The 21,520-nt window shown below is 42.0% G+C and overlaps 1 protein-coding gene across 4 annotated transcripts in view; it reads right to left on the bottom strand.

The window, feature by feature from the left end:
- Positions 1 to 21,520, bottom strand: part of SCN8A (sodium voltage-gated channel alpha subunit 8) — a 1,580,263-nt gene that overhangs the window by 930,720 nt on the left and 628,023 nt on the right. For all 4 annotated transcript variants that reach the window (XM_044083431.1, XM_044083429.1, XM_044083430.1 and 1 more), the window contains exon 7: positions 15,574 to 15,709. In XM_044083431.1, coding sequence (XP_043939366.1) covers positions 15,574 to 15,709 — 136 coding nt within the window. The remainder of the gene's footprint in view (positions 1 to 15,573; positions 15,710 to 21,520) is intronic.

Consider the following 21,520-nt stretch of genomic DNA (forward strand, 5'->3'; position numbering starts at 1 on the left):
AGGCCTCTTTTGGGGGGGGGGGGGGGTTGATTATCCCCGATTAGAGTAATAAGATCTTCAGCCATTTTGATCATTTGTTTTTTATGCATAGGGGCCTGAACATGTGGCCTGGGCATCGTTTTTTAGACATATATTGAGATTTAGGCCTTAGAATAGAAGGTGGAGTCATTTTAATATGCAAGTCTGTAGGCCTGAATACACCCTCAGAAGCCAGTGCCTGCACAGCAGCTTCAAACCCATCCAAGGTAGAGACATCCGTGGGTTCCATAGGTGAAGCATCTCGCAGCATACCGGACTCCGAATGGGTCTAAAGGCCTGCGAGTCAGAAATAGCAGGTATCAGGGGCTGCAAAAGCACCTTACTGAGTACCGGTGAACTGGCTTAGGCGAAGCGTCATTGGCAGTTTTGGACCTCGATGGCTTGTCTCTGTCTTTTTCTTTGCATTTTTTGGAATTCCATTAGTCGGATGGCTAACCGATGTCATTTCTGGATAATTAAAATGAAAACCGAAATATTTAGAGGCAAAAATGTACAAACGATGGATAGTGCGCTGATTAAATAAAACACAAAACTGACAGCAAGGTATGTCAAGGTCAGGGCCTAGGCAAGGAATACAGTACAAATGGAAATCTTTATGAGGTATTTGCTTCCCACAAGTAATGCAATTATTAACTTTTACTGACATTGGTAAGGAGCAAGAAAAAGTTTCCCCAACGGGGTACTTAGCTTTAAGTTAAAGACTTCGGTTCTGAAACTCAAAAAAGAAAATTTCTGGAGTCAGCTGACCGGCACTTGCGAACTGCTTCTGCTTCGGGCACCGCACGGCAAGAAAGACCGATGTAATGGTGTCAGCTGCATGTTTTATACCCCTAACAACCTGACGTCATGGAACAAGGGACAGCAACCGACGCAGGACCCAAGACTTTGTTAATCAGGCCGACTGAGGGCAACCTGCCAGCAGATTACCCCAAATGCAATGACTGCAACAGTGAAACATGAAGAACATCTGTGTATATGTCATCCATGGAATGGTTAGATAAAAATACTGACAAGGTTGCCATAGATCTTGTAGAGTGAGCTTTTAAAGGTTTCGGTAATGGAATGCCTGATTTATTATAGACAAAGGCTATTGCAGTCTGTAATGCATGTCACTTTTGTGACAGACTTGCCCAATTTACCTGCAAAAGATATTAATAACTGGTCAGATTTTCTGATATCTTTTGTTCTGTGTAAGGTAGAAACGCTGCTGTCTATCAACGTCTAGTAAATGTAACGCATTCACCTTTGTTTTCAAATATGTGGAAGAAAACAGGCAAGTTAATAGATTGATTGATACTGAATTCTGACACCACCTTAGGAAGGAAAAAAGGGTTTGTTAATGTCACCCTATCCTTATGAAAAATCAAGTACAGAGGATAATGCTTAGAGTTCTAAAATTCTCCTGGCAGAGATAAAGAAATAAGGTCTTCCAGGTCAAAAATTTAAGATCACATTTTCCAGCTGGTTCAAAGGGGAATGGATTAAGGCCTGCAGAACAAGGTTCAAATCCAGTGGAGGAGCAGGATCTTTATAAAGTGGCTGAAGTAAAATAGTACCTCTTAGAAAGGCCTTGCATACCTTAGAAGCTACAGAAGAATTGTCAATTCATATACGAAAGATATTGCTATCAACTGAACTTTAATGTTAGAGGAGCTAGCCCCCTCATTAAAAAATTCTCCAAACATTCTAATACACTTTGTGTAGGGGTTGAAAAAGGATCAATACTTTTTGATGTGCCCAACAAACAAACCTCTTCCACTTACCCTTGTAGATTTTTTCTAGTAGAAGCTTTTTATGGGAAGACAAAAGTATATGATGGACAGGGGACAAGACCACAGTTTGCCTGGCTATTAACGGAAGTGGAGAAACCATGCTGTCAGCTTTAGGTTTGAGATATCTGAGTGAATCATGCTTGTTGAGTGAGATAAAAGGTCTGGAATTGGATCCAGAATTCAAGGTGGGTAAATTAGATGAGGCCAAAGGAAGGGGAACAAAACCTGTTGAGGCCAGCAAGGTGTAATGAGGATGACTCTGCTCTTCAACCTTGCAGCTTTCTGTAGGAATTTTGGAATCAATAAGGTTGGAGGATTAGCATACAGAAGACTGGTGGGCCAAACGTGGAGCAGTGCGTCATTCAGTGATTCTCCTGATGGGGGGATTAGGACAAAGCTGCTGCTCCATTTGTTGCTTATGGGAGACAAAAAAAGATCATAGCAAGGCGGGCCTCATTGATAGAAAATCACCTCTCTCACTTTTTTGTTGAGAAAACACTCATGAGGTAAAAGAATGGACCTACTCAATTTGTCTTGGACCTACTCAATTTGTCTGTTATCACACTGGACTTCCCTAGAATGTGCGTTGCTATTAGAAAGCAGTAAGATGAGATTGCCCATTACCACACTCTGAGGGCTTCTCAACACAAGGGAAAAGATCTGGTACCTCCTTGTTTGTTGATGAACCAAACTACTGGCATATTGTCTGTTTGGATCACAACTATTCTCATAGATAGAGCATCCTGAAAAGCTTGCAACATTAAAAGCACTACCCTCATCTCCAAGACATTTATGTGCAAAATGGTCTCTTCGGGGGACCAAGTGCCTTAGTCTAAGGCACTTGGTCCCCCAAAGAGACCAAGTGCCTTAGTCTAAGGCACTTGGTCTCTTCGGGGGACCAAGTGCCTTAGACTAATTCCCCTAGAAAGTACCCCCCACCCAATCTGGGAAGCATCTGTGTCACTATGGATATGGGTTGAGGGAGAATGAATGGATGGCCTTGTAAAAGGTGGTCTGACCTTATCCACCAACAAAGGTACTTCCTGCATGTCTGTGTGATCCATATTTCAACTGATACCCCCTGATAAAGACTTGACCACTGGGAGGCTAGCATCCAGTGGAGAATTCTCATTTATCTTGTCAGGGGAACATGAATTATGTCTGCTGACACTGACCCCAACACTTGTAGAAACAGTCGAGCAGAAATGTTGGTGTTGTGAACAATTTTTGCGACTTGGAATCTTAAAGTTTGAACTCTGTTTAGGGGAAGTGAGGCTGTGGTAATGAGCCAGTCATCTTAATATGGAAACACCCAGAATCCCTACAGTCTCAAGTGAGCTGCCACCACTACCGTGCATTTTGTGAACATCCTGAGGGCTGTGGTGAGACCAAAGGACACTGGTAATGACCAGCCAGAAGCGTAAAAACTTTCTGGACAGCCTGTTCATTTTTACGTGCTAGAATGCATCTTGAAGGTCTGTCGAGAACATGCAATCATCCTTGCCTAGAAAAGGCAGTGCAGACTGAACCATGACCATCCAAAACTTTGAGTGTCAAAATGACTTGTTCAAGTGGCTGAGATCCAAAATTAGTTTCCAGTCCTTGCTTCCTTTGGCACTAAAAAGAATCTTGAGTAAGTTCCGGATTCTATCAGGTCTGGTGGAAACTTTTGGATGCCTGTTTTTTTTTTAGCAGCATTTGTATTTAAATTACTGCTTCTTTCCTTTGACTGGCTGGAACATCATGAATTTTCATTGAGTTGGGGATGGAAGGGAAAAGGGTATTATATAACTTCTGGAAATAATCCTCTGCGTCCAAATATATTTTTTTTATGTCTATCCAGGCTCTCTGGTGCAGGGACAGTCAACCCCTTATTGCTTCCAGAGGGGGACAATTGGGCCTCCTTTCAGGAGCACTGGTAGGGTCTGGATCTTTGAAAGGACATGAGATTTTTTGAACATCTTTTGTCCCCCCATTGGTTCCTAGAAAAGATCCTTTGGGAGATGTCGAAAAATGTACTCCTATGGCAGAGAGTCTTTCCATCCTTCTCTTACCTGGAGTGTGTTTCCTCCACTTTCCAACCAAACAAGGAAGATCCACCAAAGAAGAACTGACAAAACAAGACATGAAGGGCTCCACAAAACCATACAAATGCATCCAGGCACGTCTCCTTATTGAGATGCAACAAGAAAAAGAAGAAATACCTCAGGATTAAATCCAATTGCACTTGAAGTCAAAAGCAACAATGAGAATAGAAATAAAATGCTCCAGAACCACAAGTAAAGTCTGTTTAATCCACAAGTAAAATTTTATAGGTAAAACTTTCACAGTAAAAACTGCATCAGGCATAAAAAAACAGAATAAAAACTTCTCTAAAGAGTTCCTTTAAATAAACTGATAGGAATAAGGCGATTGGTTAAATAATTAAGATAATTATCAGAGCAATTAGGCTTTTAAGGATCGAGCAACTAACATTTTTTTCTAGAGACTTAAAATGCAGGATACAAAATGCACAGGCATATACAAGTAAAACATTACTATATTAATACACAAAACAAATGAAAAGGCAGTACACTGGGACCAAAGGTATTAGCACATTCATTCTCTTTAATGATATTTACAGAACTTCTTAAGAAAACAGTTCTGTAAATATGATTAAAGAGAACGAAAGAGCTAATACCTTCAGTCCCAGTGTATTGCCTTCCCATCTGTTTTGTGGTTTAAATTAGTTTGGGATTTGTTACTTACTAGATTAATATTATAGTAACTATATGATCCAACATATATACGCACACACACACCAACAAATACAAACACATTATTTAATCTTATTTCGTAGATCTGTAAGTTCTGATTTTAGTGTATATGCTTTGTTCAATTGTGGTAGGGACTGTGCTCTAAAATGCAGGATCCACTTATTTTCCTGCCTTTCTGTTATATTTTTCTTATTACTCCCTCTAAGATATGCAAGAACTGTTTGCAAAATTAAAAACTTGAAATTTTATATATTAGCAGTACTAGATATATGTTTATATAGGGAATTGTGGATCAAACAGACTTTACTCATGATTCTGGAGCATTTTATTTTTATTCTCCTTACTGATGCCTGAACCCAATGCCCATGAGGTAGCCTCAGCTGCAAGACAAATGAGTCTCATGGATGACTTTGAGATGGATTGAAGGGTTGCCAAATCTGAGGCTACCGTAGCTTGAGCTTCTGCAGTAGTGGACCCTGAAAGAGTATTTGACAACTCCTTAATCAAATCTCTTTGCAACCTTCTAAAATGTGCCAGGTAATTCAGTGACCTAACAGCAAAGATCGCTGAAGCAAAGACACGCTTCCCAAAACTATCCAAAGCCCTGGACTCTCTACTAGGCAGATGGACAGTGGAACTTTGTTTCACAAGTTCCTTCTTCACGACTGCCACCACAACCATGGCATCCACAGGCACTCATTTGCTCCGGTGTTCCCAGAATTGGGTCTGGTCTCTTGGGGATGGGTTCAACTGTATTAGGTTCCTTCCACATTTGTTAAGAGATCAAATCAATGAGCACTTCAGTGAGCAGAGTTACCCAGGAGGTAGGCGGGCAGATCCAAATGTCTCCAGAAAACTGATTCCTCCGGGGAAGGATTTTGGGAGGACAAACCACCCCATTGCTTGAGGATCCCCAGAATGTCTCCAAATGAAACATCCTTAGGTGGTGATCTGGGAGGACCCTTCATCAAAATCTGTGTCTTCCATGATAGATTTCCGAGGGGAATCTAAGTGCCTCTTTTTTGCACTTTCCCCTCTGGGGAACTTCCCTGGTGGGATGTCCCATGGAAGTGTCAGAAGAGAGGGTAATGGCCTGCTGGGTAGTCTGGAAGGTTTAAACTGTCTGTCCCTGTGGAGTAGAATGTTGAGGTTCTTGGCACATATACACACAGGATGCAGAAGGTAGATCCAAGAGGGGGAGAAACCCTCTGACCTGCCGTAGCAGAGAACACTCTCTCTACTACCTTGAAGGCAGACTGTTTCAGGGAGAAGGAAGCTGATGGAACTGAGAAGGCATGCTTCTGTCTCACCAGCTCTGTCTGCCCTGAAGGGAATCCACCTGAGGCAGAGGCTGGAGACGAGCTGTCCAGAGCCAAGGCTCCGAGGGGCACAGACGGCTCCGAAAACTTCAACACCTCTGATCTGACCTGGACACTACAGCTCTGACAGACACTCAGCTCTGAACTTATCGGAGCTGGTGCACTCAGAGAAACTTTTGGATCTGAGGACACCAGTACTCTTGCATCCAAAACAGATGGTCTCAGCAAACTCAGATCCAATAACTCCAAAACAAAAGTGTCAGATAGGAGAAGGAGCCATTACTGGAGGGGTAAGATCTAACTAAGGCTTCCTGACCTGAAGGGGTCAGAGCCAGGAGAACCCCTATCTATATTTGCGCTGAAAGGAACTTCCTTATTATATCCATGTTGGCATCCATGAGAATCCTGGAAGAACAATATGAAGCAATGGATGGTGACTTGGACCACTGTCTCTCAAGGAAGGGAGATGGAAATCTTGAAGGAAATGGGTCAATTTCTGGAGAGTATCAGACCCAACGAAGAATCTTCAGAGCCAAAGTACTCTGATCCGAAGGTGTAGAAGTCATCCTGAAGCCAGATGGCTTCAGATGCAACCTGGATTTCTTCAGAGGAGGCTCCACAGAAGATGGAGTGGAAGAACCCAACTTCTTCAGGTACTTTTTAGGAGGATCCTTAGCAGATGTTTTGGGAGGGGGTGTGCCCCAGATATGGCTTCTGAAAAAAAGGTCAGAAGTACCCTTTTAAAATTAATTTGTTTCGTTTGTCTGTTAAAGCATGCAGATTAAAATTTTTACACATCTCACAATCAGTATTTACCCTTATTCTCTTCTTCCATCTTAATAAGTACCAACAATGGTACTAAAGAATATACACAACTGTATAAAAGTGAAAGTTAGGAAGGTTTTACAGTTAACAGGAAAAAATTACCAGCAATGGTAAATAAGAATACACAAGTGTATATAAAGAGATCTGGCAGACAAAAGTTTTAAGAATAAATTTTACTTATCTCTAAATATGCTCAAGAGCAAAGCTGACCAATTCTATATGCGAAAGCAGCAAACGAGATCCGAGATATGTGAGGGATTGGTGCATTATAGATAGGGAGGAGCTCGGGATTTTCAGTTGACCACGAGCTATAGTATCGGCCAAGTTGGATCCAAGGATCGTATCTGAACACAATGGTTGAGAAAGAATGAAAACTGACATCATCAGATCTGTAGTTACGTGCTCACCATAAACTCTGTATCTGTGTTGTCTGTTTTTGTCCTTCAACTGATAGGTCTCAGATCCGACCTCAAATCCATCCTCAGACACTTGTAGAATTTAAGCTCTGTAGCTCAAGCTCCTCCCCTTACCCATGATCACCAAACTACTCCTGAGATACCTCAGGCTGAGTTTGTCCTCTATTTAATTAATCATAATTTAAAAATTTAAAATCATGTAACAGTTATCTGTCAGTTAAAGGACACGGAAGGTGAAAAGGTGGGGGAAAAAAAGGAAGACCAAGATAAGGGGAACTCTGGAGCCCACATAGCAGAAACTAATCAGGAATATCCCACTGGTCATACCAGGACACAGACGAAAAGGAAAGGGAAATGACTGGTGGGCAGGTGAGGAAAAATTAAAACAGACAACACATATGCATTCTTATTGTGAGAACATAATTATAATGCCTGATTTTGTCTTTTTCACCCGATCCTCAACTGATGAGACAGATCTTCCAGGTAGAGTAATCTTGGGTGATCTTCAAGGAAGGATATTCCAGAGTACAGTGAAGCCAAACACTGCCCTATTTCTAGATATGATGACTAATGTGTAATGAGTATAAAGGTATGTGAATTGGACCATGTAGCAGCTGCACAGATGTCATCTATAAATGCTTAAGACCAGAAAGCGGAGGATGTGGCTATAGACCTGCTGAAGTGTTATTTAGGACATTTGAATAATGGCAGGCCTTTGCTCCTATAAATAAAGGTAAAACAATCAGCAAGCCATCTGGCTAGAGACACTTTTGTCACTGCTGTGCCTAATGTAACTTTGGAAAAAGATACAAACAGCTGCTCTAATCTTCTTAAATCTTTAGCTCTGTGTATGTTAAAATCTGAGCTGTCTGTGAACATCCAGTAGATGAAGCATCTATTCTCCCTTGTTTGAAATTTTTAGAAAGAAGACTGGCAGATTAACTGACTGGTTGAGATTAGCTTCTGACGACACCTTAGGTAGAAAGGAAGAATTATTCTGAAGTGAAACCCTGTCCTTGTGAAAAATTAGGTAAGGTGGTTGAGAAGAAAGTGTGGACATCCATCTAGCTGAGGTAAAGGCAACTAGAAAGACAGTGTGCCAGGGCAAAAATTTAAACTCTGACTTTGCTGAAGGGTCAAAGTGGGGCTGAAAGAGGGCCTGAAGAACAAGTGTAAGGTCCCACAGAGGTACAGGATCTTTAATCTGGGAACAAAGCAGCAAGGCACCCTTAAGAAAGGCTCTGCACAATTTTAAGGAAGCTAAGAATGAACAATCTACACCCAGGTTTAAATATGAGATGGCAACCAACTGCAACTTGACAGTCAAATAACTAGCTTCCTCATTGAATATGGAGGCTAGAAAATGAAGAACAGATGGAGATGGTGGAGAAAATGGGCCTAAGTGTCTCTGAAGGGCTCAAATAGAAAATCTTTTCCATTTATTTCTATAAAGTTGCCTGGTAGAGGCTTTTTGGGATGACACAAGAATATGGACAACAGTACAGGAAAGCCTGGAACTTCTAGTCACCACTGGAAGTGGAGAAACAACGTGGTTAATTTGAGGGACAGTATGTCAGGGTGAGGCAGCCCTGGTGGATGAGACAGAAGGTCCTGAACAGGCTTTAACACCCAAGGAGGGTGAAGAAGATGAGGCCAAAGGAAGGGAAACCATACTTGGTGAGGTCAGAATGGAGCAATTAGGATCACCTTGCTCTTCCATTGAACAGCTTTCTGAACAAATGTGGGAAGAAAGGTGTCTAATAGAGGGGAGGCCCAATTGTGAACTATAGAGTCTCTCAATGACTCCCCTTCCACAAGGATCAGGGCAAAGTACCTGCTGCACTTGGTAGTGAGGAGAGTGGCAAAGAGGTTGCATCACGGTTGATCCCATCAGTAAAAAAAAATTGTATCTGCCACTGACTGGTTGAGAGACTACTCATGATGGAGTAAAATGAACCTCCTCAGTTTGTCTGCTAGCAAGTTGTTTTCCCCAGAATATGCGATACCAAGAGAAAGCGGTCAGAAGAGATCAACCATTGCCAAACTCTCACTGTCTCTCTGGAAAGTGGGTAAGATCTGGTTCCCCCTTGTTAATGATGTAGCAGACCACTGACATGTTGTCCATCTGAAATGTAACCATCCCTAGAGGGACAATATCTTGAAATGCCTGCAATGCATATAGGACTGCTCTCATTTCTAGGACATTGATGTGAAGACTGGCCTCTGTCTGGGACCACACACTTTGGACTGTCCTTCCCAAGTAATGTTCCACCACCCCATCTGGGAGGTGTCCATAATCACTGTGGCCTTGGATGAAGGAAGAATGAAAGGGTGGCCCTGGGAAAATTCCTCTGCATGAATCCACCATGTTATATGTTGTCTGCAAACACTTGTGATGCAAATGGGAGTCATCACTGGCTGATGTCTTACTGACCACTGTACCACAAGAGTCCAATGTAGTATTTTAATATGGAAGCGCGCCAAAGGGACTAGAGCTATGGAGGCTGCCATCGAGCCTGATAGCTGTTGGATTAACTTGGCTGGAGGTGAATGAAGAGTAAGAATGTGTAATGCCTGTTTCCTTAAGGTCTCCAGTCTTGTTTGAGGAAGGCTTCCCACCTGTGATTTGGTATCTAGATGGGGTCCAATGAACTTCAGAGTTTGTGTTAGGTAAAGTTAAAACTTGGAGTGGTTTATGGTGATGCCCAGCTGGGAAAAGAGATGGAGCAAGTGGTTTGAATTAGTAGAGGCTTGATGGAAGGTGATAGGAGCCAGTCGTCTAGATATAGAAACACCCAGAATTCCTACAGTCTCACGTGAGCTGCAGCCACTGCCATACACTTGAACACCCAGGGAGCTGTGGTGAGACCAAAGGGCAGTACTGTGAACTGGTAGTGACTGGCTGCTGGCAGAAACAGTGGGTATCTCATGGAGCACCTGAGTATTTTGATATGAAAATACACATCCTGGAGATCTATATTGTACATCCAATTGTCTTTATTTAAAAAAGGCAGGATGGACTGAAGCATGACCATCTGGAACTTTGAGTGCTTCACAAACTGAATTAAACGGCACCAAACATAACTCTGAATACGTCCCAGATCCTTGTTGGTCTTGTGGGACCAGTTGGATGACTGTTTTTTTCTAGCAGCTTTTGTATTTCTGTGGCAGCAACTTTCCTCGGACTGGGTGGAACATCTGTAATTATTCTGTTGCATTTTTCAGGAAAATGGGAAAATGGTATATAATAACCTCTGGATATAATATTCTGCACATAAGAATCTTTGGGAATGACAATCCACGCTTGTGAGTGCAGGGATAGGCGTTTCCCAACTGCCTCCTGAGTGCAGCAGTCGGGTAACCCTTCAAGTATGCTGACAGGGCTTGTCTGAGGAACCTCTGCCATGAAAACTTCCATTAGAATTCACCCCTCTGCCATGCAAGGATCTTTCTCTATAGGAGTCAACATTGAGCCTATCTGAATCACAGTTTTCTGAGCCCTCTCTGGTTTCAGGAAAAGGCCCTTTGAAGAGTAGAAAAATAGATTCCCATAAGGGTCTTCCCATCTTGCTCGCTCCTAGAGTCTCTTTCACATTAGGACCAAATAAAGTGGATCCATCAAGGGGGCATTGATGAATGAAGACTTGAAGGGCTCTACAAAGTCAAAGAGGTGCATCCAGGCATATCTTCTAACAGTTAAGCCTGATCCTGATACTTTAGCAGCTCCCTCTGAGGCATGAGAGTTCAATCTCATGGAAGCACTGGATAAAGACTGGAGAGTGGTGAGCTGCAAAGAAACTGTTTTCTTATCCTCTGCGGAAATGGACCCAGAGAGGGTATTGGAGAATTGTTTGACCAAGTCCCTCTGAAATATCGTAACGTGTCACACAACTCAGAGACCTGAGGGCAAAGGTTGTTGATGCACAGACTCTCATCCCACACCTGTCCACTGCCCTAAATTCTCTATTAGGAGGATGGATAGTAGAATTCTGTTCCTCTAGCTCTTTCTTAATGGCTGCTGCAACCACCATAGCATCCACAGAGGGACCCTTGTTCCCATGAGCCCTATGTTTAGGTGCAACAAGATACTTGTCTGGGCATTTAGGGATGGGCTAGTGACATCTGAATCCTTCCAAGCCCAGTGGGAGATGAGGTCTACCATCTCATCTGCTCGGGGGGGGGGGGGACTACCAAATCATAGCTCATAGCTGAGCTGGTCCCAAAAGCCTCAAGGAACACTAACTCTTCTTGGAAAAAGGGGTCAAGAAGAACAACCTCTTTCTGTTTCAGAAATCCGAGAATCTCTCCAAATAAAACATCCTCAAAGGGTGATCTGGGGGAACCCTTCCCATCATCAAAGTCAGCTCTATTCCAGTCTAGTGTCACTAGCTCATTCTACCTAATACAGAGAGAAAATTTGTGAAGGACAAGCCACTTAGGTCCTTAATTTTGAATTCTTTTCTGTTTCTCCTTTCTCCCTTTCCACTTTACAAAAAAAAAAAAGAATTTCTAAGCTTATTTCCTGCATTTCCTGTAAGTCCAGATACAGATATGCTGTAACCAGGACTGTTTGTAAGCTTCTGAGCCCCCAAAGACTTTCTGTGTTGGAGGGAAGCCTTCAAGCATATCATTGGGAGTGGTAAGCACTAGGTAGCCTACCACAAGAGTGGTTTCTGGCCCATAAATTGCAGTTTATTAGCTGTTTGGGAGTTTTTCCATCTCTTTCAACTTACTGGTTTAAAAGCCTGCATTTGCACTTGTTTCCCATCTTTCCTGTAAGTAGTCTAGTCCAGATACAGATTTGCTGTATCCAGGACTGTTTGTAAACTTCTGTGCACCACAACCCTTTCTGTGCTGGAGGGAAGCCTTCTAGCTTATCAGTGGGAGTGGTAAGCACTAGGGTAGCCTATCTACCACAAGAGTGGTTTCTGGCTCAGAAATTGTAGTTTATTGGCCGTTTAAGGCAGTTTTTCCATCTCTTTTAACCTTCTGGTTTAAAAGCCTGAGTTTGTGTTTGTTTCCCACCTTTCCTGTAACTAGTCTAGTCCAGATACAGATTTGCTGTATCCAGGACTGCTTGTAAGCTTCTGAACCCCCCCAAGCCTTTCTGTGTTGGAGGAAAGCCTTCTAGCTTATCAGTGGGAGTGGTAAGCACTAGGTAGCCTATCTACCACAAGATCCAGGTACAGATTCTTAGTTTTAGCACTTGAAATTGCTTATTCGTGCTCAGCACTTGTTCAGAACTTGTTGGTAGCACTAAATAAGCTACAAATTACTATGGCACTCAACCTTCCTCTTTACTTATAGGAAAACAGTTTTTGTACTTACTTTCATCACTTGTTTAGAGAAAAACAGCTCTTATACTCACTTTCCTCACTTGTCCAGAGGAAAGTAGTTTTTTATTCAGGCATGTCCAAGAGTCAGCTCCCATTGTTCTCTCCTGTCTATCTGATGAATCTGGGCATCTTGGGGCAATGTAGCAATTGCCTCATGTACAGAAAGAACCCACTCCTCCTACCACCCAACACTACAACCTCTGAGAGATGCACTTATCTAGCCAAACTGGAGGTAAAGCTCTCTCCAACCAAGACTGAACTTGATAGTCAAGAGGAGAAGGTAAACACTTGCACCACACCACACTCATCACATAGTCCCACTAAACCTACACCACCAAAATCCACACATAGAAACACAAAAACATTCGCGGAGGCTCTCAATAATAATCTGCTCAAGCAACAGAGACCTCCAAAGCAGAAATGCAAGCAACCTCCAACCCCAACACAACCCAAATGACACACAGCCCACAGACTCAGTGTGCCAATAAACCACAGCTCATAAGGCAAAACAACGTACCCAACATACTAGTCATAGGTGACTCTATAGTCAGGCACACTGATGTCCCACTCACCAGGCTAAACAAGGAGAAGGTTACTGTCAGCTGCCTGTCGGGTGCCAGGATTCGACACATTACCCACGCACTCAGGTCACTTCACAACAGGTACAAATATGACACTGTCATTGTCCATGTTGGTGTGAATGACTGGAGATGTACCTCCCTGGACTACATGAAAAGACACATGGAACAGCTCTCCGATCTTGTAGCCCAGGCAGGTATGACCCTAGCCCTGAGCAGCATCCTGCCATCGCCCAGAATGGTACCGCAGTACAAGGAAAAAAAAATGACTGACTTCAACAATTGGCTAAGCTTCTGGTGTCATTCTAAGGGGATCCAGTATCTGTCCGCCTGGGACGACATGGTCGACAGACCACGATGCTTTGTCAGAGATGGCCTGCATCTGTCGCCCCTGGGATTTCCGGATACTGGCTAAGGGTCTTGCCGCCCCTATAGTACCTTTTTTAGGCAAGGTTCAAATGCGAAATTCACCACCGTAACAGGCAAGCAAAAACTGAGGGTAATGCTACTCAATGCTAGAAGTCTAAATCTCAAAATGCACTCACTCGAGGCACTCCTTAAAATGGAGAACATCAATATCTGTGCAGTGACTGAGACCTGGTTCAAGGCTCCAGAGAGCATCCCTGTCTTATCAGGCTATAATTCATACCATACATTTTGGCCATCTAACCTGGACCAGAACACCAAAGGTGGAAGTGTGTCCATATTCATTAAGGATATCCACACCTCCAGGCTAGTTGCGCAGCATAATGCATCCAAGGTTATCCAAGTGCAACTAACTCTGGTCAAAACTGCAATCCAAACTGTAGCTTGCTACAGATCCCCCACCATGCCCCAGGATTCCCACTCCTCTTTTCTTGATATACTGGAAAATATTAGGGTTCAAACAAACACCCTAATAATGGGCAATTTCAACTACTCAACCATTAACTGGGAAAACTACTCATGTACCAACTTCTTCGTGCAATGCTTTCTGGAATTAATAAATTCCAATTCCCTGGAGCAACTTATCCACACCCCCACCAGGGGCAACAATATCCTAGGCCTAGTCATTACCAACATGACTGACCGGTGTTCCACACCTGAAGTCAGCTCTTCGTTGGGCAGATCCGACCATAAGCTAATCACCCTAGATATCTGCACCCCACCCCCACCCACCATTAAAGAAACCACAGTAAAAAAATGTATCCAAAGCCAACTTCATGCTTCTTAAGACAGAAGTGGCGAACTTCATGACAACCATCAAGATGGACAATACAGTTACGACTGCTGAATCCTACACAAATGCACTCTATAAGCACTTACAAGAGTTCATGGATCGTGCTAACCCAAACAGAATCAAGATGCTATCCTCCAAAAAAAGGAAGCCAATCTGATGGTCCCCTGCCATAAACAAACTCTACAACAGAAGGAAGAAACTGTTGCAAAGTAGAGTAAACTCCAATGAGAGGAGGAGCTCCTTTGTCAGCCTCAGTAAGAAGCTGAGATCCCTTATAAGATCCTTCAAAGCTAACTACGAAAACAAAATCTCCACTAATTCTAAGGACAACCACAAAGCATTCTATAGCTATGTTAAGAATATCAATGGCAACACCCAGATCTGCTCTGAGTTACAGCACAATGGCACGAAAATTACAGAACCAACTGATATTGCCAACATCCTGGCAGATAGGTTTAGTGCTAACTTTACCCCCCTCTCACCCCCTGAATGCATGCATGCAGACACACACACACACACACACACATGCACACACACACAAAATGACTACAAATGCAAATGTACAATCACAGATATAGCAAACAAGCTTTTTACATGGCAGGCAAGCCCCCCACCCATCTCAAAATATATACGTAAGCAACTCCGTCATAGCATTTACCTTAAGATAAGTGTCACTCAGTACATTGAGCCACACAGACACCATTGCACACCATACTCGCATCCGTTAATACTCTCATCAGCCATTCACACACGCTTATATCCCACACAAACAGCAAAAAAGCATTCACATGCAAATACACACAAACACACACATACACAAAGCCAGACAAATATCTAATGACTTATACACTCACCACATCCCATACTTACAGTGCAAACAGCCTGCATTCACTCTTATACAATGAACCACAGAAACCTCTGCTTGAACATTCATACCATTTGACTCTAAAAGAACACACTGAAAAGTAATATCATGCTTTCATCCAAGTCCTGAGTCATATTACTCTCCTTAAGCTGGATACATTTTATTCATTATAACTGCCACCTCAAACAATACACAAAGTTTACTTTACCAGAAAGGCAGCACTGTAAAGACACAAGAAATGTACTGCTTATAAAACATATAAAATATATTTAATTTAGTTTTCAACATGGATAAATACAAATATATGCAGATTATGCACATTCTTTTCACTCATTTCTCTGTAATGTGGAATAACCTTAGTTCCCATAACGTTAGGTCAATTATATAACTAATTTAAGAGGTGAAAAAAATGGAATGACTTTGTAAAAATTCATGAGATCACTCATACCTTCAACCAGTGTATTAGTTAGCACGCTCATAACGCTGTTGACCCTGTCTTTTCTTCCAAAAGATGCATTCAGCTGGTCCATTGAAACAAGGAGAGAGCCCGAATGTTTCTTCTTGCCTTCTATTTCAGTTGTTGCCTATTTAAGGAAAAAGTAGGAAGACAAGAAATTTCAATAAATGCATTTGAAAAGTGAAACTTCATGTTTTGATCACATTTCCTTTGACTATAGCTTGTATGTGCTACTGTGAAACTGGTATTTTTATCCGACTCAAACAGCTTACTTCATCCACCATTTTACACAGTACCATTTTCAGAACAATTCAAAATCATTTCCTTTTTTAATTTGCTAAAAGACTACATTATAATGTGACTGCTACTAGTCTACAAACTGGAAAAGTCTGAAGATTCCAGAATGACTACAGTTAAACAACTAACTTTGATTAACCAAAGCATGCACCTAACTGAAACTCAGAAACATTTTTTATCTTGATTTTCAGCTGTGCAGAAAAAAAGTTAACAGAAATCTTGAAAGAATTCTATCCCACTGTAAGGTATACATGGGGGATACAATCCACTAACATTCATAGACTTTTAAAGCACTTCATTGGTTGATTGAAATATGACAAAGGCCACACCTAAAGGCACATGCCACTCTGACTGGTTACACACAAAAACATTTTCTTTGACAAGAGATGATGAGTATGGTGGTTGTGATTATTTTCTCACTTTCACTCCTAAAAATAAAGCAAAAGTAAACCTATTTATATTATATACATAACATGCAAAAGTTACATACCATAATGATAGATTTGCATGGTCATGGTTCACTCTCTTCTGTTAGGACTGAGAATACAGCTATTAACCTACTAAACAAAGAGAATTTCTAAGGCATTAACTCCTCCTTTTACTTGTGATGCAAAGCACTAAATGACAGTCTCCAGCTCTGCAGGATGTTGCTCAGGAGTGGAGCCCAACAAAGAAACAATACAACAACAGTACAAGGTCTTATTCCATAGACCTTGTCTGCTAGGCCAGTGGAAGGTGAGTAGGCTGAACAAGCTGAATCATGGCAATGATGACTTACTGTTATAGTAAGTATATAACTTTCATATATGATATGATATGGTTCATCCACTTCAAACCATTACGAAAATCTCTCCAGCTTGTCCTCCGGACTGGCATCATAAAATAATTCGTCATATGGCCTTTGCATCAGAGAAATACCTAGACCCTGCAATTATTTTCTGCTTAAATTATCTTGAAAGCATTTTTCAGAGAGGATCATGTCACAGCCACACAAATACCATGCAGAGATACATTTCGAAGAATGCTTGTTATACAGCTACTTCCCTAGAAATGTGCTGTAGACAGATTTGGTACGCCTTTGCTCTACTTAACACAGCAATTGAATGTGCTCTGACAGCAATAAATATAAAGTGTGGAATATTTTCTGACTTTATTCTGTCCAATAAAAACCTCAGTTACATCCACACATCCATACAATGTAAGCATGCACCCTTTATGAAGATAGTTTACGTAAAAAAGAGCAATAAACTGATTCAAGTTCAAGTCAGTGTCAACTTTTGACATACATGTAGGATATGCTTTATAAGATTACTCTATCTTTGCGGAAGACCAGATATAGAGGGACAGGCATACAAGGCTTGAAGTTATGATATTTTCCTGGCAGAAGTACTAGCTACCAGGAAGACAGTCTTCCAAAAAAGGCATTTTAGTTTTCCCTTACAGGCTGGGTCACAAAAAGGAGAGGAAGTTCATTTCTCCAACACAAAGTACAAGTCACAGTGGGCAGGCACTAGATTTTGAGTGGAGGTCTAATTAAAAATGCACCCTTGAGGAATGTCTTGCATACTTTCAGTAAGGTCACAAAGGAGTTATATAATCCTTAATGACAGCTTGAAATCACTAATGGATGATCTTTAACAGAAGTGTAACTAAGCCGTGCAGCATACACTGGTAAAATATAGTTTAAAATTGCTGGTACAGCAGCAGACAAAGTGTCTATTCCCTTGGAGGTTGCCCATATTACTAATTGTGTCCATTTACTTTTATAAATGTTTTGTTGTATTGGGTCTCTGGGAAGTAGTGAGGATTTGGATGACCACAGGAAAGTAAACAGTGTCCCATCCCTGGCTATCAGTGGAACTGGAGATAATATGATCAATCTGAGGGACTGAAGGTCCAGGTAAGGCTTAGCAGAAGGGGTGAGTCAGAGTGGTTCTGAAGGCCTCAGTATCAGAAGCTTCTTCAGACAATGAGGCCAAAACAGACATAAACACACTTGTTGAGGCCAAAAAGGGAATAAAAAAATATCTTGGACTTGATCTGTTTGGCTTTTTTCAGGAAATTCTGAATCAGGGGGAAGATGAAATGGAGAAAAGCATAAAGGAGACCTGAGGGGGCCATGCCTGGACCACAGCATCTCTGGGCCTCTTTCCTGGGAGGGAATAAGGGAGTAAAAGTTGCTGCATTTGGACATGGTCATGTATGCAAACAGAAGCATGATTTCCCCATCACTGAAAACATTTCTGTCCTGCAGGTAAGCTATGGAACTCAAAAACACAAACACAAACTATAAGTGATGAAGAAAAACAGAATCCAGGCAGCAGTAACCGCAAATCCAACTCACTTTAATAATTCGACAAGAATAAAAATAAAAAGTTAAAACAGAAACAAAATTACAAAAATAGATTAGCGCTTTTGTTTTGTTGCTATCCAAAACTTCATCAGATAAAATTAATTACGTTAATGAATCATATTAAAAGATTTTAGAATGACTTGTTCCAAACTAGCCATTCAGCTGCTTCCAACCTCGAACCAGAAAAACATACATTTATGCTGAACGGGCTACATTTCATTATCCCTTAAATAAAATATATGTACCAAAATCATACAAATAAATTAATAAAAATACTCCTCCTCCCAACAAATTCCAACACATGTGAGAGATGCAACCATCAAGCCAAACTGGAGGCTAAGCTCTCTCAACTCAGTACTGGCATAACCAGTCAGGAGGAGAAGGAAAAGTACAGTTTTGTACCTACCATAAATGTAGATGTTCGAAGATCCACATTGCTGCAGTCCTAACACTTGGGTAGTCTGCTGTCCACGGTCGGCCCGAATATCAAAGTATAAGGCTGACGTCGGTCAGGGCGCATTTAACTGACGTCAGGACGTCAGGGTACAAATGCGCATGACCGGCGTCATATCCTCAGTCTTTTCTTGCCCCAGATGTCAGAAGACCTTAAAAAGAAAGGTCAAAACCAAACGACAGCAAACAAACAACCAACCACCCTTGCCCTATGTACAATAGATATAATACATACAATATGTACAACCCAACCCACACAACCACCTCCAAGTACAGAGGGGAAGGAGGGAGGGTAAATTGGACTGCAGCAATGTGGATCTTCGAACATCTACATTTATGGTAGGTACAAAACTGTACTATGTTCTTCATCTCACATTGCTGCAGTCCTAACACTTGGGTAGAATCCCAAAGCAGAGATAAGGGAGGATGGCTAACTATAAGGAAGCAGGAGCTGCCAAAATGCCCTGCAAAACCGCAGTGGCAAAACCAGCCCTGGACTTAGAGTAAAGTGGCAGGTGATAATGCCTAGAGAAGGTATGCACAGAACTCCAAGTAGCTGCCTCTAAAATATCCTTGGTTGCCACTCCCCTCAAAAAAGCTGTGGAAGTGGCAGTAGCCCTAGTGGAATGAGGCCTAATCCCAGCTGGAACCTCCTTGCCATGATGGGAATAACAGAAAGCAATGCAAAACCCAATCCACTTAGAAATAGTTTGTTTTGACACAGGCTTGCCCTGAGAACTCAAAGCAAAAGAAACAAACAACTGCTGAGACTGCCTGAACCCTTTAGTTCTGTCCAAATAATAACGCAACTGCCTGTGTACATCCAAAGTGTGCAAAATCTTTTTCCCTTTATTTTGGGGATTTGCATAAAAAGTAGGCAAATGAATAGTCTGGTTTAAAGCCACACTAGAAACCACCTTAGGCATAAAGGAAGGATTAGTACGTAATGATACCCTATCCTTATGGAAAATCAAGAAAGGCTCAACTGCCATAAGGGCCTGCAATTCAGAAACCCTTCTTGCAGAGGTAATGGCCAATAAAAAGCAGTCTTCCATGATAAATATTTCAACTCAGCAGTAGCTGCAGGCTCAAAAGGTTGTAGAGTGAGTTTCTCCAACACAAAATTGAGATCCCAAGCAGGAGTAGGAGCTTTTGGGGGTCTGATATTCTTTGCCCCTCTAAGAAATTGCTTGAACAAAGGATGAGAAAACAATGGCGGGTCGCAATCATAGTGAGCTGAAATTGCTGCAGCATGAACTTTAATAGAAGAGAAGGACAAACCTTTGTCCAGTAACTCAGTAAGATATTGAAGAGCCACACTTAAATTAGGCTCAGAAACATCAAAATCCTTTGCTGCACTCCAAAATAAAAATCTCTTCCATTTATCTGCGTACACTTTCCTTGTACTAGGCCTTCTAGCTTCCAAAATCACATTCAAAACTTGTTGTGGAAGTTGAGACCCTTTATTGTTCAAAACAGAATATGCCAGGCTGTTAGGTGAAGAGAGTGAAGTTTGACATTGAGCAAATGGCTGTCTTCCTGTGACAACAGGTGTGGAATCGAAGGCAAAGGCCATGGAGGCTTCCGTACTAGACTTCTCAGTAATGGGTACCAGTGCTGTCGAGGCCAATCTGGAGCTATTAAAATCATCCTTGGCTTGTCCTGTCTGACCTTCAGAAGTACCTTTGGGAGGAGAGGCAGAGGTGGAAAGGCATACACATGAAGATTGCTCCAATTGAAAGAAAGAGCATCCACTTTCCAAGCTGTGGGATGAAACCTTTTGTGCAAAACTTTGGCAGCTGATGGTTTAGTGGAGAAGCGAACAGATCTATGTCTGGAGTTCCCCATGACACTGTCAATTTCTGAAATACATGAGGATCCAATTTCCACTTGTGGGGATCCATAATTCGTCTGCTCAACACATCTGCTAAGGAGTTCTGAGCTCCTGGCAGAAACCTTGCCTGAAGATTGAGCTGTAAACTGAGAGCAGTCTCCCACAAAATCATTGTTTGCCTGCATAGAGGATAAGAATGCGTTCCCCCTTGCTTGTTGATGTACCACATGACAGTTGTGTTGTCTGTTAGAATCAACACCTGTCCTGGAAGAAGGAATTCCTTGAAAGCTATTAATGCAAACTGGACTGCTAACATCTCCTTCATGTTGATATGTAGATGTTGTAGTCTGACAGGCCACTTGGTTTGTATCCATTTTCCATTCAGATGAGCTCCCCAAGCTTTGTCTGAGGCATCTGTCGTTAAAACCTGACTTGCCTCTGGCCGGGTCACAGAGAGTCCCTTGTTTAGGTGACATTCCTGAGCCCACCACAAAAATTCCTTCTGAATGCAAGGTATTATTGGAATGACAGTGTCCAGATCCTGGCAGTGCTGTGTCCATACATTTTTGAGATACCATTGTAGCTTCCTCATATGCAGTTTGGCATTGGGAAGCACCAGAATACAAGATGCCATGAACCCTAAGGCTTGAAGGACTGTCCTTGCAGTCAGCCCGGACTGATGAGATAGTTGACGGAAGTAAAGGGATAGACTCTTTTGTTTGTCTGGGGTTAAAAAGGCCATCTGGGCTGCTGTATTCAGTCTCACACCCAGAAAGCACATGTCTTGAGAGGGTACTAGACTGGACTTTATTTCGCTCACAGAATACCCTAGGCATCTTAGCACTGCTATCACATACTCCAAATGACGAAGAAGCTCTTCCCTTCCTTGAGCCAGAATCAGGCAGTCGTCCAAATAAGGATAGATCTGTATTCCTTTTAGTCTGAAGAAAGCTATCACTGGAGCCAGAACTTTCGTGAACACTCTGGGCGCAGTAGATAAG

This window comes from Protopterus annectens, chromosome 9.part0, assembly GCF_019279795.1.
Source record: "Protopterus annectens isolate FY-2018-M chromosome 9.part0, PAN1.0, whole genome shotgun sequence".
NCBI lineage: Eukaryota > Metazoa > Chordata > Ceratodontiformes > Protopteridae > Protopterus > Protopterus annectens.